At 47.1% G+C, this 26,810-nt stretch overlaps 1 protein-coding gene across 1 annotated transcript in view; it reads left to right on the top strand.

Moving 5' to 3' along the window:
• Nucleotides 1-26,810, top strand: part of MKLN1 (muskelin 1, intracellular mediator containing kelch motifs) — a gene marked incomplete at its 5' end in the record, with an annotated part of 68,789 nt that overhangs the window by 16,657 nt on the left and 25,322 nt on the right. Inside the window, 4 exons of the mRNA XM_009083503.1 lie at nucleotides 600-792; nucleotides 8,252-8,329; nucleotides 9,397-9,462; nucleotides 15,450-15,562. Of these exons, the coding sequence (XP_009081751.1) occupies nucleotides 600-792; nucleotides 8,252-8,329; nucleotides 9,397-9,462; nucleotides 15,450-15,562 (450 nt within the window). The remainder of the gene's footprint in view (nucleotides 1-599; nucleotides 793-8,251; nucleotides 8,330-9,396; nucleotides 9,463-15,449; nucleotides 15,563-26,810) is intronic.

Below are 26,810 nucleotides of genomic sequence, written 5' to 3'. Positions count from 1 at the left end.
AGGACAGGGTCTGCTTTGAGAAGCAGGAGAATATTTAGGAGTTAAAACTTCGGCAGGCACATAAATCCTTGTTGCTGATGATCTGAAACGCTCAGGATTCAGGGTCAGCCTGTCCACTGCAGGAGTGGTGGTCATTGCAAGCATTCCTGTTCTTGTGGCTTTTTTTTTGTGTGTGTCTTCTGCTTCTAGAAAAGCTGTGACCTACTTACTCTTCTAAATTATTTTGTTATGTAAGAGTCATACAATCAAATTATGTAATGCTGATAGCGAAGGCTTTTCCTGCTCGGTGCTTCGTGTAGGCCTCCACCAGCAGGGCCAGGCAGATGGGGGAAATAATGGTCACTGCAGAGATCTGGAACACTGCACTATCTCCTTGTCTCCTTATTGAATTGGATGATACCAAGTTGTACCATTTCTATACTGTTTTACAGTAAATGCCTGCACAGCTTACGATGTCCTTCCCACAGCATTCCTGTGAGCTGGCCAGCAGTTTGTGTACAGGAGCTGCTGTCTCCAGGCAGGCTCACAGGTATTTCCCAGCAGTGCTGGGCCAGGAGGAGGTCTATCCATGTCTCATAGGTTTTGTTGTGTTCCAGTAGTACCGTGAACAGGAAGCCATTCGCCTGTGCCTCAAGCATTTTCGGCAGCACAACTACACCGAAGCGTTCGAGTCGCTGCAGAAGAAGACCAGGATTGCTCTGGAGCATCCTATGCTGACAGACCTGCACGACAAACTGGTGTTGAAGGGAGACTTTGATGCTTGTGAAGAACTCATAGAAAAAGCTGTGAATGGTAAGAAAATCAGAGGAGTCTGGTTATTAGTTCAAACAGCATTGAAATGTTACTGGGTTGAATGTCAATGTGGGCATGAGTAGAGTTGAGTGGTCCACGTGCTGTTTTGTGTCTGGTGTGATGTGCTCTCAGCTTTTGGGCTTGTGAGTGTGATATATGAAAGCTAAAAATTCAGTCATGAAATCTCTTATTGCTGCTACTTTTGGAGTCTCTTTGCCTCCGAGATGACGATGTGCACTTGAGTGGGTAAAGATCTTCGTGTAACTGTTGGCAAGCTGAGGGTGGGCTCCACTATCAGAGAAGTCTCTGGAGTGGTGAGCAGGGAAGCACAAAACTGGAGCTCTCAGTGGGGATCTGGATGGTGGTTTCTGGTTGGAGCTTACTACAGAGTTGCTGTTCCAGCTGTATTGGAAGGAGAATGTCTTTGCTTATGGGGAAAATAATCCTTGGAGAATGGTGTGGAAGGCAGTGACCAGAGGCAGAGCCTGTTCTGCCTTGCAGAACAGGACATCAGCAGTTGGTTTCATTGGAACTGCTAATGATTTTTTTCTTGGAAGCTTTCTACTTAGAAACACAGTGTATGAACAGCTCTCAGCTCCTAGAACAAGGGAGATGCCCTTTGTGTTGACAGAGTGGGATCCAGAAGGAGTTGGATGATTGCACTGAAGTGTCTCTCAAGACCTGAGCGACAGTTTTGGATCAGAGTCTGATAAAACAGAGGTGCTCTTAGCTGTGCCTTTGGTGGTGTTTGACTATGTGCAGTCAGTCGTTGTGGGTAACTTATGCTGGCACAAGAGGAAAACTTTGTGTTTGCTGCCAGCAGAGCTGGGGACTGAGTGAACCAATTTCATGGCTATCTGGCACCAGAGATGTTTCTTTTCTAATTCTGGGCTGATCAGTCATTTTGTAATACCTTTGGGCAGATGCCAGTGTACCTGCTGGACTGCATCAGGGTGATTTGTACCACTGGAGTTGGAAGTGCTTCTCAGAGTGTGATACAAATAACAGCTTTAAAATCAAGGACTGTCTTCCATGAAAATCCGTCACCTTTTTGTGGCTAAGCTGTTCAACTCAGCACAGTGTTAGGGAGCTTATTGCAACAGGTGCTCCCAAACTGCAGTAAAGGATTTTCTGTGGGTTTGGCTCAAGGTTTCTCTCCTGTGTAGACAGCCCAGCTGAGCCCTGCCCTGAGCCGAGCTCCAGGAGCAGTTACCAGCACGGGGACTGAGGATTGCCACGTTCATCCTTGCTCTCCTGAGACCACGGAGTGTTGTTGGCTGGGATGGAGTGTGAACAGCTTCCTGCAATGCAGGGATGTAGTGCAACTGGCAGCTTCCCCCTGCACCTTGAGGGCAGGGGAGGGCTGCAGGCTGGCAGAGCAGAGGGAGCTGTGGCTGCTGCTGTCTTGGGACTGTTTCTCCAAGACATGAGTGCCTGGGGGAGCTCTGAGCCCACCAGAGTGAGGCAGGAGCTGCTGGCAGACAGAGTGCTGTGTGCTGATGGTGAAGAGTTTATCCTTGCACTGCTCTGCTGCCTTGGCTGTGGCTTAGTGTCAGTGCCTGGAGGCTGTCCCCTTTCCACTTCATTGCAGGCTGGAGTAGGAGCCACTTCTTGAATGGAATTTCACTTGAAGTCTAGAATGTACTGAAAAAGTTCCCCTCAAAAATAGACTTTTTCCTTGGGCATTAATGCAGTGCATGTTTGCAGCCTCATTTCATAGCTTGTTATATCTTCATTTCTTTTCTATGTGATATTTAGCATACTGCATTGCTTCTGTCCAGCAGTTTTCCCCTGGGACTTGAGCTGAGGTGGTACCTCTGTTCCCCCCCCCATGTGTTCAGAGTGGGGTTGCTGCCTGCAGCACTCAGCTCTTCCAAGTGTGGAAGTACTGGCAGAGGACTCACCTGGTAGTGCAAAACAAGGCCTGCATTTTTTTTTTTTTTCCTGACAGACACTTGCTTCGTGTCAGATTGGATGTGGATCATCCTTCTTGCCTGGTTTTGTGATCATGTCCCTGTCTGGAGACTGAGGAACTTAAAGCAGAGGAATATGCTGGAGCTTGTTTCATCAGTCCTTTTTTGTTCCAGCAAGTGTAGAAGCATGTCTTGCTAGTAACAGACGGTGGATAATTTGGCAGGAGAGGCTTCAAGAGCATCATTAAGTTTTGTCACTGCTTCTGAGGGACAGAAAAATATGCATGAGGATGTTTATTTTGCTTCATTTGAATCCAGCACCTGGCTGGCTCGAGTTAAATGTCAGCATACACATCTCCCATCGCTCTGGTCATCCTTAATGATTTTGCTGGTCTTTGGGTACATGAGCCTTCCCTCCCCCATCCTTCTGTGGTTCTTTGTGCTGTCTTCAGCTTTTGTACCCATTTAAAGCTGTCACCTCCCAGCACCCTTCTGAGAGAAGTGCTATCTATCCCCAGACACCGAGGCTGCATCCCATATTTGCTTTAAGCTGACACAACTGCAGGTTTTCACTAAGTGGGTCAGTCCTGCCCTGGCTCAGGACAGTGTGTCCCCTGGCCCCTCTCTTGCTGGCACTGGTGCTCGTGCTGCCACATGGCAAACCAGGTCAGGGAGCTGCTTGGGCTGCCATGGGGGAGAGGACAGGACAAACCTTTCCTGATCACCACAAAAACCCCCAAAACTGCAGCTGGAGTAGTTTGTCTGGAGTCATACAAGGTGGCAGTGAAGTTGTTGAGTGTCACTGGTGCTTAACAGCTGGATTCTCTGTGGTAGGATGGGAATGGATGTTTTCAGCCTTCAGTGTGTTCTCCTGCAGTGTTCTGCCACCTGTTCCCTGTTGTGCTCCACAGTTACCTGTCCTTACTCCCTTCTGCATCTCTCAGGCTCCCCAGGATATTCTGAGCAGCTTAGTCTGGTGAAAGGTGTCCCTGCCCATGGCACAGGGGTAGATCTAATCTAACCTAAATTTCCCTCTTTCCATTTCTCCCCGTTCCTCCTTGTGAGTCCTAACATTGATCTTTCAGGTCTCGTCCAGCCCAGGCCATGATTTTCCCACTTTGCCCCCTCAGCAGCTCCGTTGGGAAGTGTCTGTGGCTTCCTGCTCAGTCTCCAAGGTGTGGGTGTTCCTGTGCTGAACTCCTGTCTCATGCCTTGTTTTCCCAAATCAAAGCAGATTTCCATTTCTCCCCGTTCCTCCTTGTGAGTCCTAACATTGATCTTTCAGGTCTCGTCCAGCCCAGGCCATGATTTTCCCACTTTGCCCCCTCAGCAGCTCCGTTGGGAAGTGTCTGTGGCTTCCTGCTCAGTCTCCAAGGTGTGGGTGTTCCTGTGCTGAACTCCTGTCTCATGCCTTGTTTTCCCAAATCAAAGCAGATTAACTTTGGTCCTATGCCTGTGTAGTGTAGCTGAAGTGTAGAGTTAATTGAGACATACAGATCCTTAAATTATCCCTGAAATCGTTCAAAGAGGGAACTGTTGTGTTACAAGCTGGGCATGAATATGTGAACTCCTGACCGCTCTCTGCGCGGGGAGTTCATTGCCTCCAGGGCAGAAACAGAGGCGCAGTGAGGTTGACAGAGATGCTGCACGTTCAGTTCAGCCTGAAATGTCTTGTGGAGAGGCTGATCCTTGCTGTGGTGGGTACTGAGCGAGTGCAGTGCTATTTCCATAGGCTTAGTCATGTAGAAAAAGAGTAGGTGGTCAAGAATTAGTGCTAGCAGAGCTAACTCTTGTTCTTTTGCATTGCTAATGATGAGCGCTGTCTTCCACCTCACATCACCAGATGATTGCTTTTGAGAGCTCCGTGGCAGGCAGCCACACTTTCCCCTCAGATTCTTTTGACTTGTGTGTTACACTTTAGAAAATGGGCAAATGGAAACTCTGGCAGCTGCCTGACTTCCTCCCAGAAAGAAAAGGTTCCCCAAATCTCAGCTGGTTCACAGACTTGCTTCAAATGCTCCACGTTTGGATCCGTTCCTATAGCTTTCGGGCCTATATTATTGAAGGAAAAAAATCTGCTTAATATTCCTGCAGAGAGTATGTGGAGTGCAAATTACTTCAGCTGAACTGCTTGCAGCTCCTGTAGAGGTGGGAAGCTGCTTGGAATGGGTTGGAGCTCTTCTCGTTTGCCATTAGTATTCTGAGGGCTGAGGTGTCCCCTCTGGCAGAGCTCGTGTCGGTGTGCGATGTGTATTTATCTGCTGGGAAGTCAGCCCTGCAGACAGAGCTGGGATGCACAGCCTGCAGGCTCCAGGGTCTCCCCAGCCTGGGGGTGTGCAGGAATGGGATGCTCAGGAACAGTCGTGTTCTCCTGGAGGCTCCAGGCAGACACACAGACCTTCATTTTGCCATCAGATGTTGCTCGGGTCTGTGTCCGAGGCCGTGTGGCTGCTGGGACCTGTGCAGGGATAGGGAGCCAGAGCCTCTGCTGGGTAAATGGCAGGGTTTGTGTAGAGGAAGGATATTTTATAGGTATTTGAGGGCAAACCTTATTTCATTTTTGGGAAGAACAAAGTGCAAAAGAATATTTGCAGCTCTAAGGCTGGATAAAAATTGTGCCTTTCCTTCTCTCTCCCCAGTCTTGAGGAAATTGCTAAGTAATGACTGGGTTTTATCGGGTAGCACCTCAGTTTTTTTTCCTTCAGCTTTTCATTAGGAGATATTTTGTGGCTAAAAAAGCCTTGGTCTGGTTAGGTGTTGTGGGTAAAAAACCGAAACCCCAACTCCCAGAAATTACAGGCTAAATGCCCTTCCAAAGGCTCTTAGCCATTGGCAGTGAATAGATTGCAGTAATCCGGTTATCTATAAAACCCAAATTTAACTCGTTCCTGATTGGCTTCAGCAAGTTAAATATTTTTGCCTGCAATGTTTGTCCTTCTCCTTTCTGGGTAACCTGCAATTGGCTGACAGAGCGAGGACTTGGGTTACCAGAGGCAGAATTTGCTGAGCTCCAGCCACACTGAACCTGATGTTGTTAGATCCAAAATGCATCACAAGCTGCTGCAAAGGGCTTGGGAATGGTTCAGAGTACCAGTCCTGGCTGTGGTTGTGAGGGTTAACACGGACAGGGAGGTGAGAGGTCTCCGGAGCAAAGGAAAACACTTCCTTTAAAAACAGCCACTTGACACATTTTTATTTTTTTCGCAACAGGAGTCTTGAAATTTATTTTAAACTACTGATTCATTGGGAACAGCTGACGAACGTGAGCAGGCCTAGATCTGCTCCTCAGAGCCTCACAGGAGCTCTGGAGACCTCTTGGTCAGCAGAGCCATCCTGACAAGGAACAGAAGGCGAGCGCTGGCGTAGGTCTGGCATCGGCTGCAGAATCCACACACAAATCCTCCTTTTTTTTCCCCTGGTGGTGTCAGACAGGTGGTGATTCAGCTTCCAAAACAAGCTGCTGCTGGTTTGCAGTGCAAGTAGAATGAATGTGGGACTGCTCCCAGCAGAAAGAAACATTTCTGGGAAGCAAGCTGGAGTGGCTCCAAACCAATGTCCCATGGAAGACAAGAAGCATTATTAAAAGAGGCTGAAGGCACAGTAGGGGAGAAGTGTCATATCTGACAAGTGCAGCCCGTGGGTGTTGAGCATGGGAGAGAGGTTAAATCACCCTTTCAGATCCTACGTGGTGTAATTCATCCTTTTGAGCTATTTCTGTGCAGTTCTCCCTTGGCTGTGTCGGGATGAATATGGTTTGGGTTTCTGTTTCCCAGACCCAAGGCTGCAGTTCTGTCTGGGGCTGACTCACTCTGGGATTTCCTACAGCACATGCATTTGTTCTGCTGGAAAATGGTTTTTCTGCATCAGAATTCATGAAATCTCCTCCTTAAAGCCTCTCATCTCTCATCCCAACCTCAGAAACGCTGAGGAAATGGGAGTTAAGAGCCCAAAGTATTTAGCCCAAAATAAACCACTTTGCTGCATAGGTTGAGCAAACTTTTGGCTTTCCTCGATTACCTAATGCTGGGAGAGAGCTGATGCTTTTGGCTCTGAGGTGAAAGTAAAACCTGCCCTCCTTTCGGAGTATTTGTTTTGAAAAACTTGCACAGCTGAGTTTGTGGAAGTTTGGTGTTTTCAGACCAAACTCAGCACCTTTCAGGAGCTCTCGTGCCCTTGTTTTCCCTCTCCATGGGCTCTAAATAGATCATTCATCTTCTCCCAGGAAATACTTGCTGCTCTGGGTTTTAATTACAACCTGGGTTCCAGTCACGACAGACTCCAGGATGCCAGGAAGCCCTTGGAAGTATCCTCTGAACGTTGTGTCATGCTTAACAAAGATTTTTACCTGTTTGTCAGTAAATAGGAACATGTTCAGTGAGAATTACTTTGGCTTTGCCTGTATCCTACAAGAGATTTGCTGTAAATAACGGGAGCCATCCATCATCTGCTCAATTCTTACCTCAAAGCCAAAATTACTGGGGTCAAAAGAAGTAAGAACTAGTTGATGTTGATTGTCAGAACTCCCTTTTTTGTTCTTTCTTTATCAGGCAGTGCAGAAATGCAGCACAAACACTCGTCAGGAAGAGGCTGTGGGTGGTGTGGGGGTGGGATGGAGCCAGGTGAGCAGTGCTCCTGAGGTCCAATAGTTTGCTGTGCCTGCAGAAGATGAGGTAGGAATTTTAGAGGAGACATTTGAAGAACAGCACAACAAGCTCCCCCAGAGCTTGCCGAGCTCTTCGCAGAGCAAAGAGTGGTCCCAGGGAGTGTGGGTGTTGTGAATCTCCTTCCCGAAGAGTTAGTGTGTGTGTGATGGACTGGAAATGCATACCAGAGGTAGGAGGTGCCCTGTGGATGTGGAGGGTGATGTGTGGTAGGTGTCCCGTGGCAGAGGAGGGCACAGGGCAGTGTGGGTGGCTGCAGGGCTGGAGTTGGTGCTGCTCCCAGGGATGCTGCAGTGGCATCTCTGCCCCACGACCTACCACATCTTCCCTTTCTCTCCTCGTTAACTCTCCGAAGAGAACAGAAACTTATTATTTTGTTTCTCACCCCGAGCTTGGTTGTCCCATATCACAGCATTTAAACAATCTGCTTTGCTTCCCTTTTCTCCTCAGATGAAGCTTCAGAGATGCTGTCTGACCTAGTTTTAACTTAACAAGTACTAAAATGGTTGAATTTTATGTGCACTGGCAACTTTTCTTTTGCTTAAATAAGGGGGAGGGATTCTATTCTTAATTAAATACACCACACTGGAGGTTTACAGACAATTGGCATGACCTGGCAGGCAAACTGAGTCATTCTTGATTGATCTAGTAGCAAGTATTCTTTTTATTTTAGTGCTTTGCACATTTAGTTCATTAACAGACGGACAAAAGTTGAACAAACTAACAAAAGTTGAACAAACTCCCTGACATAGAATGTAGGATTCGCTGGAAGCAAAGGCTTTGGAGCAGCACACTGAATTGAGTCAGGCTGCAGTTGCCCACACAAAGTGGTTTTGCTGTGATGGAGGTATAAATGTTTGATCCAGCCACGTTTTTGTCTTGCAGATGGTTTATTCAACCAGTATATCAGTCAGCAAGAGTACAAACCTCGCTGGGGGCAGATTATCCCCAAAAGCACCAAAGGTAAGGACAGAACTCGTGTACTTCCAGTTGGGCCTTGTTGCTTTGGGAATATGGAGCAAGAAAATTATGCAACAAAGTCTCATCTAGGACCGTGTTCCAGGGAATGGTTTCTCCTATCAGAAAGTTGCATTTGTCTGTAAAGTCAGTGGAATGCAGCCTGGGCTGTAGTTGGGTAAGGAACACTGCAGGAACATGAGCTGTAACTGCAGGAGGAGCTCCTCAGTTGGAATCAAGTCTCAGAATACAGGTTAAACAAGAGGACAGTTACCTGTGAGACCGGATTGTACACATGGAATTGACTTAAACCACAAAATAAAGACGTTCTTTTTACCAGGGAGTATTGAAGCATCTTCTGAGGTGTTCATGTGTTACACAGTAAATCTTCTCTGTTGGTTTCTGTCCTGAGAACAGACTCCTGGCAGCAGCCTGGAGTGCAGGGGCAGAACTCAGTCACACAGCATGTGTAGGATTCAGGGTGACAGTTGCCAAACGTGGAGCTCCATCCCAGTCCCCTGGGAGGGGATCTCTGTGCACACAAGCAGGTTTCTCTTCCAGCAGAGTGCAGGTTGTCTGGTTGCTTCCCACAGGTGACACCTGTCCTGAATGCTGAAGGCATCTGAAGTGGTTGGGAAGCTGCTTTAGATGGGCACTTGGAGTTCCCTTATGTGTGAGAGTAGTTGGTGCAAGGACAGCTGTGCTGTATCTGCCCAGAAGTCTCTGCTCCCACCCCAGGGGTCGCCTGAGTTCTGTTCTTATGGCTCAGCCCTTGGGCAGCTCCCAGGTGGGCAGAGGTGGAAGGGGAGCCAAAGCCCAGCTCTGTCCTCTCTGCTGGAGAGCTGCAAAGGTGGCTCAGACCTCTTTTGTGTGCTCCTCTGTCTTCAGGAGCTCAGAGCTCCTTTCCAAGGTGCTTGGAGTCGCAGCAGAGGATTCAGTTCTGCTCTGTGCTGTCAGTCACCAGGTAATTCAACAGAGCACTCTGTGCAACTGAGTTGCTTTGGTTCTGTGTTGAGGTTCTGTCTTGCCTTGGTTTGTCCTGGTGGATAACTCTGCCCTCCTCTGTTTCACAGGTGATGGGGAAGACAGCCGACCTGGGATGAGAGGTGGCCATCAAATGGTCATAGATGTGCAGACAGGTGAGTAGTTACTACATTTCTCATCTAACTCCTATTATTTAAGCAGATGTTTTCCAGATGAATATGCAAGTGTGTTTTTCTCTGGGGACTGTCTTAGCTTCAGGTTTTGAGGGGAAGAAGTGAACTTGCTAATAATGGGATCAAATACTCTGCTTTCTCTCTGGAACCATATTCCAACTGCCTTTCCCAACCTTTCTTCTCTATTAATTCTCTCTTACGCCTTAGCCATTGTCTTGTCTTAACTAAGAAACCAAGAACAATTGGTTTTAATTTTCTGTCCCTCCTACCCTCTTAGAGCAGGAGCTCAAACAAGAGAAATTAGGGATGATAATTTCCCTTATCTGCTGCAGACTGTGCTCTCCGGAGTAGTGCTCGAGCAATAGATCTGATGTGTTGAAACACTCCTTGTATTGTGGTTGGAGTGGCTTTAATTCCCACACTGTGCAAGAAACTCCTGTTAAATATAGTTTGTTGGGCTCCTTGTACAGAAACGTTTCCTGAAGCAGTGTAAAGAGTGGCTCAGCCTCTGCTTCAGGAGCTACAGCAGAAGAAAGGGAGGTGGTGGATCCCTAACAGCTCCAGGGCTTGTTGTTCTCCATAATTTTCTGTGTCTCTGCCTTGCTTTGCTTTAAGCAGATTTCTGTGGCACGTCAGTCCTTGCTAAAATAAGGAAAGCATCTGCATGTGTCTTCGCTGTGTGAGCGAGAGGATTGTTCTCAGGAAGGGAGAAACCAGATCAGGGGGCGATTAGCAGGGAGGAATCTCGGGTGGCATTGAGGCTCTTGGCAGAAAAATGACCACGGCAGATTCTGCTGTGGTCACAGGGACCAGAGCATGTGACAGGGCAATCTGCTCAGTCACAGTGAGCAGGCAGAAATGCAGTGGGAGCTGCAGCCCTTGGCTTTTGCTCAGCGTGGAGTTGCTGCTCTGGGGGAAGCACTCGAGTCACTTCGTGCTCGAGAGGAAACTTGTTCCATGCTGGAAGAGGCTGGAGATGGATTAGCAGAGAACATTGCTGGAGCACTGCTGCTGTTTGCCTACACAGAGGCTGGGAACGCTCCCTAGTGGCCTCGGGGATGAGGAGGCTGTGAGTGTTTCACAAGAACGTGGAAGAAACCTGATCCTTGTCATCCTGGAAATGAGAGTCCTTCAGAGCTCCTGCAAATAATAGATTCGTGGCAGTGTGAGCCTTCCTTTCCATCCCTGCTGGTTTTCTGAGGTCCCGGTGAGCTCGTTAGCTCTGCCTTTGCCTTCAGCTTTGACAAGACAGTAACAGACATATCCATGTACACTCAGTTTTATTTCACGGGCACCGAAGTGTCTGGAGAGCTCCCACAGAGGTGGAGTCCCCGTGTGGGAGAGCTCCTCTCCCTCTCATGCTGGTCCTTTCCTCTTGCAGCTCTATCCAGTGGTGGTGGGAAAACTCCACAAAGTTTCCTTGTTGTCTATCTGGGATGTTCCTATTAGTTTTGTGTCCAGTTCTACTGAGGCTTGACAAACCTAAATGCTTCTGAGATGATCAGTTTTGCCATTAAATGTGGCTCAGGACAGGGCAGGGGAAGTTCTTGGGGCTATTATTAAAACCAGCTCATGCTGATTGCTGGAGTTTCCCTTTGGATACAGGCAGTGTGGAAATCTAGCCAGTTATGTCAGGATGTGTTTTACAGACTGGAACTGGAGAGCTCCCTGGCTAACCCTGAGCAAATCCAGGGCTGATGGAAAAAGGAGCAGGAAAAAGACATCCTCCCTGCCTTACCCACACTTGCTGAGCTGGTTTTTTCTCTGGCAGCTGAAGAAAAATCATCTCACTCAGCACTCCTTACAGGAGTGAGGTTCTTCTCAAAAATAAGTGTTTTCAATTTTAATCCTTTAGGATTGCAGTGAAACACCAAAATCATGAGTTTCAGATCACATAGAATAGGTGCTGGGGAGTTCTCTCTGCTGTTATCCAAGGAAGGGGAAGTGGTCACAACCCAGGGACAGAGTGTTGTGTGCTGCGTGTCAGGCAGGAGAAGCTGCACTGTTATTTCTGTAGGTCCTGGAGAAACACAGGAGCAGCAGAGCAGGTTTGTGTGCAGTAGTGTGTTCCTAGGTGCACTTAGCCTTGGTGCAGTTCTGAGTGAGGATCTTGGCATCCAGCTCTGGTACCTCATGACCAGAACCTGGAGTCTGCCCTCTCAGGCCTCTTCAGATATGGCACACCTTCCCAAATTCCTGTGCTTATCCTGGAAGAAGGTGGGGATGGGTAAGTGGAGTGCCAAATTCAAGCTGTTAAGGAGTAACATCAGTACTTCACAGCAGTGAGTGGGCAGTGTTCTGGAGATTCGGGTTCTGATTCCATGGGTAGGGTGGAATTGAACACAGGGCACACAGTCTGTTAATTTATTTGGATAACAGAATCATAGACTATCTAGAAACCATTCCATTAAAAATAATCTTTCCTGTTATATCCTGGTTTTTAAAGTCTTCATCTTTAGTCCATTTAGCTAAAGCCTTCTGAAGTTTTCCAGTGACTTACAGAAATCACAGCTAAGCAACTAGGGTGATTTTTTTTAAATCAGTATTTCTCTTCTCTTTGACAAGCGAAACAGTTTTCTGAGTGGAAAATATTAGTGAAATGGCCCTTATTGATGTCCTACCTCTGTTCTCTCACTGCAGTGCAGCTCCTCTAACTCTGCTTCTCTGTTATGTTGCTTCTCCTTCCTTCAGAAGGAATTCTGAGCCCTCCCTCCTGTGAGCTAAAAGGGAACAGAGCTGTAGGCTGGGAACAGAGGGAGATGGGGAGCAGGGGGCTCAGTGTGCCCGTGGTAGGTGTGGGCAGCACAGTGGAAATGACAAGGCTGGTTCAAAAGCAGTGTGGAAAGATAAAAAGATGAAGAGAGAGCAGCAGACATGAAGGATGCTATTTTGCCTGAGGAAAACACTGCTATCCATGAGATATTTAAAGACAGGCCTTGTGTACAAGATGAAGAGATGTCTGAAACAAAACACAGATGGCTTCTGAGCTCTGCAGCACAAACAGCTGCTGAATCCTGGAGGTTACTCAGCTTCATGGGGCTTTCACTTTGGAGAGGAGTACTATGCCTAGCCTGGAAAAACCTTGTACCCAGCCAACATCTACCCTGAGCTGTGGCTCAGGCTGAGGGGTGTGACACTGCAGGAAAATCTGAGGTTGGCTTCATAGCTGTGCCCTGAGTGCTCCTCGCAAAGGGGACAAAGCTGCTGCAGGTAACCAAATCTGTGGTTGCTACACAGGGAAGTGACATCCTTTCTCAGAAGGTGGAGAAGTTAGAAAACTGTCTTGGAGAACATGTGTGAACGTAGACTGAGACCACCCCAGTGTGTTGGGTATGTCACAGGGCTTGGGGAAGGCTCCTTTGCTTGCTTTTGTGCCAGATCGACATTAGTGAGAGGCTGACAGGAAACATGCTGAAATTTGGGAATGTGCCCTCTCTAATTTGAGGAGTTCTCTGGCACCTCTTAGTCATCCAGAGAGTAAGGGAAGAAAAGAATTGAGGCACTATAGAAACACTTCTGACTGAGCAAGCAGTTTAGAGATACTCTCAGAACATATTTAATTCAAAGTGTTGAATTTGTATTCAGAAAGAAATGTAAAGGAAATAAGGTGAAGGTGCTGGAGGAGAAATTTGACTTCCTAAATGTAGCTGGTAAAAGCTTTGGGTAAATATAATCACTTTCATGTTTTTTCTTGCTGCCTTGCAGGTAGGTTGGAAAATTCTTCTGCTCTGTCCCTAAAGCAGAATAGAGACAAAGTTTAATAAAGCAGCATCAATGTTGCTGTGTTCCATATTGCTTGGATACAGAGGGAGAATCCTCTGCCCTGTTTGCACCTCAGGATTGCAGTGCTGCCAGAGCAGGAGTGGTTGTATTGGTGTGCGACTCCTGGGCTCCCCCTGAGCTGCCCCACACCTCCTGCTGGAGCTCCTGGGCTCTGCTCTCTTCCTGGACTGTTTGCTGATGGGTTGGGTGGCTGGGAATGCATCCTGGGCTTGTCCTGGTTGGATCTCTCTGTGCAGGGTGAAGAAATAACCCTCCCAAAAGATCTGAACTGGCAGCTGGAGCAGGAGGAGTGATCCTGCTTGGGGAGCAGAGTGAAGTTTGGCTTTAAAATCCTCCCAAACAACAAAACTCTAACCCAACCAAAGACAACCCCCAGAGCCACCAAACAGCTAATTTTTTTTCTTACACCATGGGACAACAATTGCAGCATTTAGGAGGACTATGAAAACCATCTTTTTTGACATACCCAGCAGCAGATGCATTTATGCACGAAGAAATGTTCCTTTTAAGATGCAGAAGCTTCCCATAAAATATGTATGTAGCTCTGCAATAAGGCATGAGACATAAAGATGATTGTCACTGGGTCTAGACAGTGATGGAGCCTTTCCCTGGTGTGAGCTGCAGGTTTTCATGGTGCTGAGAGCTCAGACTGGTGTTCCCAGTGTGGCTCTGGGGATGCTCAGTGGCCCCAGCTGTGTGGCTCATGCTCTTCTCTCCCTGCTCACACACCATTAGTCCTGTCAGCTTGGTTTAGGTAACCCTCAACATCTGAGTTTTCGTCAGATTCATTCAGGTTTGCTATTAAATTTCATGTGAGCCAACAAAGCCTTTCCAGGCAGGCCCTGACATGTTGGCAAGGCCCTAATGGGATATTTAGCTAGTGCCAAATCTTTTATTTTCCTCAGCTATCAATGAAGCTGTTGTGGTAATGTGGGTTTTGTGAGCTGTGAGAATTTATGTGCACAAAGGGACTTGCTCTTTGCAGGGAATACTGGGAGCCCTGAGTCCAGGAGGAAGGGTAATTAAAGTTAATGAACCAGGGTAACCTTTCCATGGTGATGACCACTATCCTGATGGTAGGTAAGGGTCAGGGACTAGTCCCATTTTATAATCACACTTGTAACTCTGCTCTTTAATTGGTGTTGGATTCAAACTTGGCCATTATCTCCATAATAGAACTGATTTGTGGATTTTAAAGGAGTTTTTCAAAGCTATGCAAGTCTTGAGGGGCTTGTTCTTCTTGGGCTTGGTTTTGTGTTGTGCTTTAATACAGTCTGAAAATGAAGTGTTTTTAGCATTTGAGACCAGATAGTGATGTTTCTCTAAGAGCAGCTTAGTTATCTCCATGACAAAACAGGGACTTCTTTCTTAAAGTCTTCCCCTGTTCAGAATCTTTGGTGAGACTGGCCCAGGTTGCCCAGGGAGGCTGTGGCTCCCCCAACCCTGGCAGTGTTTCATTCCAAGTTGGATGAGCCTTGAGCAACCTGCTCTGGTGGGAGGTGTCCCTGCCCAGGGCAGGGGTTGGGGCTGGATGGTCTCTAAGCTCCATTCCAACCCCTAAAATTCTATGGTTCTATGGTTGATCTGGTTTTGTCAGTTGAGTTTGAGAAGCCTTCGAGCTCAGGTCTGAGGTGACAGGCCTGAAACACTGACTTACATCTTCAGCTCTTCTTGGTTTTTGTGGCATCAGGTAAGTTCATTAAGGCTTTTCCCTTGAAGGAGGATTTTATAGCTGAAGTAAGTTTCTCTAAGGGATGGACTCAACAGAGGAACTTTGCTGCCCCTATCTCAGGAGACTTGCTGATGGACAGGCCCTGCACCCCGCAGGGCACAGGGTGAGGTGTCACTGGTAGACTGAAGGCACAGGATCCAAAATGCTAAATGTTGATCATCTGTCTGCCTTGAATGGCAGTCAGAAGGCTGTGGCTCTGATTGCCTCGGATGTGATGTGGAAATAGAAAATGGTTCTTGGAGAATTGACTCTGTCAATCCTCAAAACTCCCAGGGCTAAACCAGACCACATGTCTTGGTGGCCATTCAAAGAGGAGCTGTGCTATGAGTAAAACTCAGTTTAAATTTCTCTTCTGATGGTTTTTGTTTGTCACAGGTGTTCTGTAGGTGTTAGCCTGTTTGAAGACATTATCTTCACACAAAATGAACATGTTCTTACTTTTCTGTTTGGCTAGAAACTGTGTATTTGTTTGGTGGCTGGGATGGAACTCAGGATCTGGCTGACTTCTGGGCATACAGTGTGAAGGAAAACCAGTGGACCTGTATATCCAGGGACACAGAGAAAGAGGTAAGTTCTGCACACATCCGTATTGGTAATAACACATGATAAGTGCCAGTCGTGAAGTGCCTGTGTTGAGGCAAAGTCACAGGGTTCTGAAGTTCTTCAAATTCTGAAGACTTTTGAAATGCTCACATGGGGAAAATGTGAGCTGGAAGTGTTCAGATTCTTGGAGGGGAAAGGTTTGTTTCTCAAAAGCAGATTGATGGCCAAAAATCCTCTCAGTGAGTAGAACATGAGTCAACAAGTTGATGTGACTCAACAACCAGACTTAGCATAGAATCCAAGAGCAGTTTGGGTTGGAAGGCACCTGAAAGCTCACCCAGTTCCAACCACCTGCCATGGGCAGGGACACTGTCCACTGGAATGTTCCAAGGAGAAACTTCAGTCTGAGTTCTGCTGTTGAGCTTCAGCAACAAATTGTTTATTTTTTTAGCTTCTGTCAAAAGTGGGTAGAAGTGGACAACTAACAGATGGGAACGTGGAGCCCAGGGGGAACTGCCAAAGGCTACACAGCCCAGAGAGCTTTCGTGGAATTCATCTGGGCCATTTTCCTTGGCCTGATTTGCTCAGTGTTTGACGTGTGAGACTGAAATGAATGTGGCCTGGGTCATTGGAGGTAACAGAAAATAGGCCAAGACCTTTGGCTTGTGCAGTGCATTTTACTGTACACCGAAACATTCAAGCTCTGTGTGGTTATTGTGTTTTGTGTTCGTCAGAGCAGAACTTAAGGCAATTCATGGAGCCTCTTCTGGAAGGTATGAAAGGCTTGAGGTTCCACCACTTCTTGACAAATTCAGGAGTTGATTTCCTCAACTGTACAGCAGGTTTCAGGTGGTCTGACAGATCTGTATGTTGGGAGGTGACAGTTTGGTGCTGACAGTAAAAGCTGATGAGTGTAGAGATCTCCTGATGGGGGAGAGCCAGGGGGGAATTTCAGCTCCTGTTGTATTTCCAGTTACATTTTCCCAGTCTCTGCAGGCATTTCTTCGCGTTTGTCGACATGGATGAGTTTACCCAAAGCTTTCAGTGTCCCATTGACACTGAAACACTTCTGGAAGAGGTTGTGACGCCTCTGAATGTTTTGGGTGTGCTGCAGCAATACATAACCTTACCTATGCAAAGCTTTGCCCTGTGCTGTTCTAAGTGTAGCAATTCAACGAGTCTCAAATCCTGACTTCTTCCCACAGATGGTGATACAGTTTGGAAGACACTTGGAGTAACTTAAGGGGGTTTTGTTTCAAATATTGTGATGTTTATGGACTTGAGATCTGATAGACTTAGTGTGCCATGTCCTACTGCTGAGCAGTTCCAGCTGTACAGATGCTCAGATCCTAGTGCCACAAAGGCACATAGGGAGAGAGCAGCTGTCCCTGAAAGAAACTTGGATCCTGCAGACATTCCCCAGAGCCAACTTCCTAAATAGTGCAAATGCCTATAAAAGTAGGGACAAAGAAAGCAGATGCTGAAGTGAACCAGTGAAAAGTATCCCAGGCTGATCCTAAATATCCCAGGCTAATGGTGTATTTTCCTCCCTGCTCAGCAGCATAATGGTTTTACAGTGTTCTAAGCCAGTTTTCTTTCAGCAGAGTGTTAGGGAGAGACTTTGATACGCCTGACTGACATCTCCAGTGGTTTCCACTCAGGCAGCCTAAAGCAAAACCTCCCTGTTGAGGGAGCAGCACCTCCAGTTTTTTAAAAACACACTTTTTGGAAAAGGTTTTTCAGCTTTTAAATCGAATTTATGTGCTTATCTGCCTGGTGTGCCTGAGGAGTTCTGTCCTCTTAACCCTGGTTTATTTGTCTTTTTTAACTCTGACATTTTCAAAAAGAAAAGATCACCAATATTTCAAAACAGCTGAATGGGAAGTTATTCAGTTCCCTCCCTAGGTGCCTGTAGTTCTTGCTTCCAGCATGGAAAAAAAGCCAGGAAGAGCAGCCAAACTTGAGTTATTCCTCACACCAGATGTTCAAAGGTGTGGAAATGCTTTTCTTCCCCAAGCTGATGGTGCAGTCTGGCCACTGAAGATCAGCTCCCCAAGCTGATGGTGCAGTCAGTCTCAGGAGAAGTGTTAAACAAATGTTCTTGCACAGTGCTGTGGAGGCTGCAGAGCTCTGGCTCTCCTGGGGTTGGTGTGTGCCAGTCTCCAGGTTAGCTCTGTGATTCCAGGGGGTCATAAAGGCTTCAGTGGTGAAGTAAAACTCCCTTTGCTCCTTGGGGCAGTGCATCAGACATAGCTGAGTTGTGGTGTTTATGTTCTGATCTAAATCACCATTTGAGCTGCAGCTTATGATGAGTTTAGTGCTCTGATCTCTGGTCTGAAATGGAACTTTATTGTACTTACATGACTTTATTAGGTTGTTATTGCATCGTTCACTTCCCTGTAAATTGCAGATGAGGCAGAGTCATGCTGGAGTGGCTGTGGATGCATCACAGGGGGGATGAGACTATTCAGATCAAAGCATTGCAGAGCTTTCAGGTGAGGATTTAGTCAAGAGGTCGATATTGGTACAAGGGATTGTGTTTTATATCCTTTTGCCTTGTAAAGCCACAGAACTGGGCACCTGTCAGATGAGCCAGCTGGAATCCCTGGAACTTCACAGTGAATGGGTGGAAAGGGTTTTAAAGCAAGAAGAGAGGATGTGGAGGTAGAAGGTGGGAGAAAAGCTTATTCCCGTGCCAGCAGGTGAAAGCAGCTTCACACACCAGTCAGTTTTGCCTCAGGAGTGGAACAGCCTCTGATTTCAGCTAGGCTGAGGAACATTTCTGCTACATTAACACTCCTCAAGCTGTGCAAATACAGAAATCCCTGAAGAAATAGCAGAGATCCCAAGGTGGTGATGCAGGGGAAGCAATCTCAAGTAGTGACATAGACAAATCCTTAGCTAAATGGTCTGGGTAGTTACATGCTTGAAAACGTAGTAAGGTTTTTTTGGGCCTTGCAATTAAGGGATTTTGGCCACCAGGTTTTGGAGGCAATTAGGAATTGAGCTTTCTGGACTGTCTCAGAGTGTGCACTGCAGAGTGGATGGGGCACTGATGTGTGGAGTTCTCAGACCTACCTGAAACAGCTTAGTGTGTTGGGTAGGACATAATCCATGAATTTCCCAGGGCATGCACGTGGTAGAGATGTCACTGATACTGGGATTCAGCACTGCTGGACTGGAGGGGATTAAACAGCCACTTGCATGACTTTCTAACACCTTTGGGTGCAAACTGCTCTCCAGACACATCTGAGAGCCTGTGGCTGTCTAGTTTTAGGCTCAGAATTTTGTGTTTATCTGTCACCAGCTTTTCAAGGTCAATTAATTAAAACCCAACCCAAAACAACTTCCCAAATTGTAGCCTTGCTGCCTCCTCAGCTTTGTGGCTGGGCACTTCATAAATGACTAGTTGAATTTGTTCAGCCTGTTGGTCTGCAAGTGGAGCTGAGGCTCAGCCCAACAGTTTGCATCTATGGAAAAATCTCTCTTGGCTGGGCCTTCTCTGGCCATTGTTCCTGGTAATGAGAGGACAGCATGAACTTGTGATGCCTGCAAAAATTACCTCATTCAACATCCTGCAATTGTTAATGGGGTTAGTTAAATTCGGCACAGGAGGGATGTTGTCCTCAGGGCTCATCCCGGGGCTGCTGGGAGCTCTGGTGCTGCTCTGGGTCGTGTTGGATTTTGTCAGTGCTGCTGGAAGCAAAGCTGAGCAGTTGACATGTGACAAACTGACAATTTACCTGTTAAAACTGAAGAAGTTACCATTTTTTCCCCATTTCAGCTGTTGGTTTGCAGGTAAATTGTGCCTTTTGCTGGAAGTAGCAGAGTGTTGCTGCCCTGCTGCATGGTTGCCTTGTGCTGGGGTCCTTCAGTCCTCTTGTTTGCATTTGGAAGAGGCTGAATGACTTGTTTTTGTCTGTAAACTAAAGCCTAGACAAGACCTTCATGCACATTCCTGCAACCTTCCTCACAGACATGGAAGAACCACAGGATGGTTTGGGTTGGAAGGACCTTAGAGACCATCTCATCCCAACCCTGCCCTGGGCACGGACACCTCCCACCTGCTCAAGCTGCTCAAAGCCCCATCCAGCCTGGCCTGGAACACTCCCAGGGATGGAGCAGCCACAGCTGCTCTGGACAGCCTGTGCCAGAGCCTCAGCAGCCTCTGAGTAGAATATTTTCTCCTAACATCTAATCTAAATCTCTTTTAGGTGAAAACTGTTCCACTTTATCCTATCACAGTAAAAAAAAATAAATATCTCTTCACCTTTCTTTAGAAGCTCCCTTGAAGGACTGAAGGGCTACAAGTTATTTCACTGTTTGCATGCTTGAAACTCTGGGAGGGTTTTTTCCCCCCTTGCTACTGTTCCACTTGCTTATAAGATGCCTTGGCTTACTGCAACATGAGATGCAGCGTGTTGTGCATTGCTGGAAGGCCTTGGTGGTACCTTGGTGTGGGCAGAGAGCTCGGAAGCCCCAGGAATGTGGCTCTCTGCACTGGCAGCTGCACAGGCATCAGCTGCCAAGGTTCTCTGGACTGTAGGTAAACTCTGCAGCACAGCTGTAAAAGCAGAGAGTTGGTGCTTTGGAGAGTTCACAAGTCAATTCTGGGGCACACTTTGTCTTTAGAGATGCCTTGACCGGAGCACATCACAAGTCAGGAGGTGATTTGCTAGTTCATTGCTTTGTGAACATCCTCTGAAAGGAGTTGTTTGTGCAGGGAGGCTGATAAATAACAGCTTCATGGGAACAGAACACGAAGCATCTCTTGGTTTTCATAGCAGTGTTCATGTGCTGCCCTGAGTCTGTGCTCTGGTGGACCTGCCCTGATCCCTGAAGGATGAGCAAACACTTGGAGTCAAGTCCTGGGTAGGGCTGGATGTGCTGGGCCATCAAGGGTCAGCAGGTCCCACCCTGCTGCCAGGAGGGTTGTGTGGTATGATCTCTGAACCTGGGCATTTGACCTGTAAGCTCATTGAACTGTCTTTCAAAAATAGAACATCAGGCCATTTATTTTTTTAATTCTAATTTAAGCAGGGAAAGTCTCTGTAGAAGGCTCAGCTTGAGGCCAGCAAGTCTCAGCAGTGAGCAGTCAGGACTGTCCTGTCTCTGTGCTTGCTTTTAGGGAGGGGGGGAAAAAAAAGCTCCATCTTGATGGATATTTTGTTTTCCCACCTCACAGTGATTTGCACACAAAACTGTGTGCTAAAAGCTGCCCCTGGCTTTAATCTGCTCCATCATGTCTGAGTCAGATGCCCAGAAAGGACTTTGCTGGTAAATCTGTCCAGTTGCATCACTATAGGAGGGCACCAGTAAGCAGATTAGCTGGAGCTCAAACACTGTCAGCTGCCTGGCCAAGGTGGCTGCCTGCTCTTAGCTGTGCCCACACTTGGTAGGTGGTAATTAGGACTTTTTGATACAAACCCTGATGTTTGCCCCAAGATGTTTAACTCTTGTGTCTGAAAAATGGTGTCAATCCAAGGCTTTTCAGTCCTGGTCCTGGGCAGTTTGAAGCATTGTGACTCTTAGCCAATTTTTGATCTAGCTATTAGGCTTCCTGAAGTATTTATTGGCAGAACTTACATGGAACAGGTTGCCCAGAGAGGTTGGAGTATTCCAGGCCAGGTTGAATGGGACTTGGAGCACTCTGGGCTGGTGTGAGGTGTCCCTGCCCATAGCAGGGCATGCAACTAGGTGGTCTTTGAGGTCCTTCCAACCCAAACCAATCTGGGATTCTATGAACTGGCTTAGTCCCAAAGAATATTCTTTCTCGCTGATAAAGCAGCCTTAAAGGTGAGTTGGAATGTGTTCCCTTCATAAATAGCAGGAAGAATACCTTGGAGTGGAAATGCAGTGCTGCTGTTAGCTTTGGGTGCTGCTTTGACATTTGACTTAAGGCAAACCTAGAGAATCCTGGAATGGTTTGGGGATCTGCAAGATCACCTTGTTTCAGCCTCTGCCATGGGCAGGGACACCTTTCACTTGACCAGGTTGCTCCATGCCCCATCCCACCTGGTGTGGAACACCTCCAGGAATTACTTGCAGAGTAGTTTTATGAATGGAGTGTACATTTAGCATCCAGAATATTTTTTTTGAGCTAAACTCCTATTTTACATTCCTAGAAATGTTTGAGATCCCTGTTCAATCCTTTGCTGCATCTACCCTGTGTAAAGCCAGAGGTTAATCCTAGTACTGGAGCTGTCTGGGGACATCAGGTGGCACTGATGGGTGGCACTGATGTGTGCTATTGTGCAGAGGAGGGAATGGGATGTGCTGTTTGCAGGAGGGTGTTGCATGCAGAGGAAACCCTTAGGGTGTCTCTCAGCTGTGCTGGGCTGCTCTGGCCCTGAGCATGGCTCTGATGCTTCTGTTGTGTGACCAAAGGTGCAGGACCCTCCTGCCCCTGGTGCCTTGGTGCTTGTGGCACGTGGGCCGTGATTTCCTGGGTGACAGGAGCAATACATCACCCTCTGGTCTGTGCTGAAGGACCACACCAATGCTCTGTGCTACCATAAAACCCCAGTGGATTAGATTATTTTGTGATGTTTCTGGCACCCTTAGGTTATGAGGAACTTAAGATGTCTTCCCTGAGCTGTATGGGATGAAAGGGCTTTATTTTGTGTGCATCTGCAGTTGTTTCTCTTGCTGAATTTAGTGCTCTCCTAGAGGAAAGCAAATTCTCTTTGAGCTGCAGCTTAGATGAAATATTTTGGGAGTGAGCATCAGCTGAAGATTGGCATTGGTAGAGCACTAACAAGCTCTAACCTTTAAGCATATGGACTTGAATTAATGCCAAGAATAATATGCATTTCCTTTCATTTTCAAGATTATGGACAACTTTCCCTTTTTTGTTTGGGGGGTGGGGGAGGAAATGAATTACACTCGGTAAGTGGGAAACGAGAGCGATTAGTCTCTGCCTCTGTGTGTAGGCAGGAGGGACTATTTGTTGCCTGACAGGCTGCTCTCAGGACGGGAAACAAAGTAGGTTGTTTGTGTCTTTTTATGTCCTCGTCCTAGTTTGCTTTAGGACAAGAGCATTTACCTCATGACGCTTATTTTTGAACTTTATACCGGAGGCAGCGTTCGCATTCTGCTCGGTCTTTCACGGGACCGAGAAGGGAGAATTAGTCAGCTGTTCTTTGTTATTATTTCCCTGACTCTTGAGGAGGGGCCAGGTTTGCTCCTGAGGTTTCTCATCTGGATTGGGCCATATCAAACAGATTTTCCTTGCGACTGGAAACCCTTTCTTTGTAAAAGGTTATGATAACCAGCAGCAGCCAAACTCCCCCCACTGCTGTCCGGGGTGGGATGGGGAGTGCAAGTGCCTTCCTGCAGTCCTGGGCACATCCAGGGAGCTGCACAGGACATGGAAAGTCTCACCTTGGTGCCTCAGCAGTGTGCCAGGGCCTGTTGCTAAGGTGGTGTGTGCTGATTCTGGCAGAAATAGTGGTTGGAGCAGCCTCTGCCCCAAGGAGCTGAGCCCCCCAGTCCTTTCTCCACCATGCAGGGGCAGATCAGTTATTGCAGGGAGGCAGTGTTGTCTCTCGGTGCTCTTATGTTGCTTTTTGAAAACGTTTTGTAAGTTAGTTCTTAAGTGGGATAATTGCTTTCAGCATTTGCAAGTTAAATGAAGAGAGCTCTAATTAGATTTTAGAAAGTGGCTTAGCATGTTGAGGAGGCTTTTCATAAAGTATACTGTGCATTCACTGGGCCTTGCACAATGGAACTTCGCGGGGCACTGACGAAACCACAAATCCTATTTGGCCCTGCTCGCTCCTGGGTGCTTAAAGGATTGAAAGCCTGTCTTAAGGACTCCTGACTGTACATCCTCTCTGCCTTTCCCCACCATTCCACCCTCCCCAGTTCCTTTATCTGTGTGTAGACACCAGAGGAGTTAGGTCAAGCCCAGCCTGCCTGGGGAAGAGCTCAGAGCAGGGCATGGAGCTTGGTGGGTTGAGGCAGTGCCAGACAGGGCCATGGCACTGCTGTTTCATCTGCCCTAGCTGCTGTTGTGCTGTGCTAATTGTGTGGTGGGGCTGGGTGGCACAGAGCCACTCTGTTCAGGCCACTGCTGGCTCCGTGTGGGCACCTATTGAGTCCCACACAGGCCGAGCTGTGCCTGTGCTTAGTAATTTTTGGTATTGTTTGGTGGCCTGTAGGTTAGAAATGTGCTATGCTAATGCTTTCCTGTTGCCATCACAGCCTTGGCAGCAGCAGAGGCACTGGGCAGAGCAGCCTAACATACTGCCTGCCATCTGAATAAGAACTTAGCCTGGTCACCAGCCTCTTTTCACGTGTGGTTTCTGCTGTGTTTGTGCCAGGAGCTTCCTGATGAGAGTTGGAAAGAGTCTCCAGAGCTGATGTGTTCAGGTGGTTTGGGCACTGGTGCTGGTTGTGACTTACTAGGGTCTGGTTTACTGAAGATGCAGCCTGGGAAGTAACACCTCTGCTGCCTCAGTCCATCAGGATGTGAGGCTTCATCTGCAAAAAAGTATGGATTCCATGTGTGAACAACTTTGAAGAAGCCAGAGCTACAGTAAAGTACTTAATCATAGAGTCACAGGATGGTTCGGGTTGGAAGGGACCTTAAAGGTCATCTAATTCCATGGGCACCTTCCAGTGGATCAGGTTGCTCAAGCCCATCCAGCTGGGCCTGGAGCACTTCCAGGGATGGAGTTCTGTGCTGGTTTGTTATGAGCTCAGATAACCACAGAAGCTATGGGTCAGAACTGGTTTGCCTTATGCTCTGCTGAGCATTTTGAATCTTCTCTTGTGGTTCCAAGTGTGCAGGTGAGACTGCATTAGCTGCAGATGTGTGAGGGTGGCACTTAGTGTGTCCAGAGGGGCAGCAAGTGCTGTAGGTACTTTGTGTGTGTCTGCAGTTTATTTAGGGTGCTAAAGGCCCAAATTTGAAGAAGGGCATAGAGATCTCCAGTAAGATCCACTCACCTTAGCACATTAACTTGTGAATTATCACCAGCCTACGTCCCAGCAGGGGGAACCAGGTGGTTCCTGCTCTCTAGCTATACTTATCTCTTCACCCATAGTGCAGAGAGAGTCATCTCTGTCATGGTCAGTTTTTCTCACTTGTTCCTTTTAAAGGGTCACATTCTTGGAACACTTGTGGGATCAGCAAACTTTCCCATTTGAGTCTTGTGGGTCACTTTCTCCATGACAAGCCGTGGCAGTGTGTTCTGTCTGGACAACAGGCTGGTCTTGTAACCACATGGAGGACGTGTCTCTGGGTGAACACTCACAGCCACCCACAGGCACTTGATTCACTCAGCCACATGTGCCTGCAAGAGTTTGAGTCACTGGCAGTGTCTCTGAAAATGGACTTTGTGGCCCCCTTTGGAGTGTGTACATACTGCAAGGACTTTGTGGTCAAGTTGAGTTGCTCATAAGTGAACACAGATCGAGGCCTTTCCCCTCTTCTGCCTCAAATGTCAAACCAATGTGCAGTGCTGTTCGTGCTGGTGGTAAACATGTAGGCTAAATAGGAAACTTGTGATGTGCAGGCACAACTCCAGTTTTCTTTAAGGAAAGATTAGTAATTAGGTGAGGTTTGTTACAAGAGATAGTAATTGATGCTATGACAGGTTCTGCTTCTCTGCACGGAGCTGAAGTTTTTGTGAACTTGGTGATGAAGTTTCTGTACCTGCATACATAAAGTGATCCAACTTAGAACCTTAACAGCTCCTTAAACGGGTAGGTATTACTATGTGATGTTGGCCAGGATGTGATTCAAGCCAAGATACTCGTGCTGAGCTGTTTTCTCATTTTGAAGTACTCTCAGGAGATGTGTGTGTTACATACTTAGTGTGGGCACTGTGGTGGTGGTGCCAGTGGCTTGAGATGGGTGTTGTAGGTGTGAGGTGTCTCAGGCAAATTGTAATTGATGATTTAGCTCTTCAGGTCTAGGAGTTGCTAAACTGGAGATTTATTCTTGAAAGTGCCAAAGACATTATGTGAGCAAGTTTGGGAGGATTCACTTCAGTCCATAGGGAGGTGAGGGAGTGTGGGGGATGATATTTCAGTCAAAAACTGACAGAGTCACAAAGCTCAGGTGGGACTTAGTTTCATCCCAAGGCAGTATGTGCTTGTTGGCAGGGCCTGGTGGTGTATCCTCAGTGCCCCAGCTGGATGGCCAGGGCTGGACTGTGCACACTGGGTGACTTCCCTGTGACTCAGGGGCAGCATTTGGCAATACACAGGTCGGAACTTTTCCTGCAAGGAAACTGCCCTGTGTGTTTGGGATTTGTGTATTCCAGGAACAAAGTAAACGAACCTGTTGCCTCCTCTGTTATCTTCTGTGTGACTAAAGGCAGTGAATGAGCATTTGCCGCATTTCAGGATTTTATGTTAATATTTCAGTGCTGTTGGTGTGGTTTTTTAAGAAAAGAAAATGATCTTAATTACCATGAAGTAACAAAGCCTCAAAGCTGTAATCATTGCTGACATAATGTTTCATATTTACAAACCAGGAGCAGCTGAGTTCACCTCCTCACATTGTCTGTAAACAGTTTCCTGGAACCATTGTTTAATCTAGCAGTTGGATTCTGTAACATGAACAGTAAAGACTTCTGAGTACAAAGATGTAATTCTTCCTTTCATGTTTGATCCAATTCCATGATGTGTGTTCCATTGAAGTTTCAAGAATTTCAGTAGGACTTGTGAAGTGAATCATACATTTATTTTTTTTCCATGAAGCTGCACTTGGGAACACGTGGAGCAAAGATTGTGCTGATTACTTGGTGTGAATTGAAGTCTTCTGATCAATGGGGATTTGCTGCAGCTTTGCTTACTTGTGTCATCTTTATTTGTCCATAGGTTTTAATGGATTTTTAGGTATAGAGTAACAGAATAGGTTGGGTCAGAAGGGATCTTAAAGATCACTTAGTCCCACCCTCCTGCTCTGGGCAGGGACACCTTCCACCAGCTCAGGCTGCTCCAAGCCCCATCCAACCTGACCTGGAACACTCACAGGGAGTCTTCTGTTCTTCAGTCCTCTGCACATCTTCCCTCCCGTTGTTACTGGAGATCCTACCGGTGTTTGTGTTGGTTTGCAGACTCCCAAGTCATCCAAGTTCTGCCATCCTCATCTGTCAAGTGCCAAAGTGATAGAAACTAAACTCCAGAACTGTTCTGTACTCCTGATGTCATGCTTTTCTTTTGGCTGATATTTTGCAGATAAGGATCTGCGTGTCTTGATTTCTGACATTTTGGAGTACCAGAATATCACTCTCATGCTTCTTAATCCGTGTACAAA

The sequence above is a fragment of the Acanthisitta chloris genome, unplaced genomic scaffold, assembly GCF_000695815.1.
Source record: "Acanthisitta chloris isolate BGI_N310 unplaced genomic scaffold, ASM69581v1 scaffold9871, whole genome shotgun sequence".
NCBI lineage: Eukaryota > Metazoa > Chordata > Aves > Passeriformes > Acanthisittidae > Acanthisitta > Acanthisitta chloris.
This window is presented reverse-complemented; position numbering and strand designations above follow the sequence as displayed.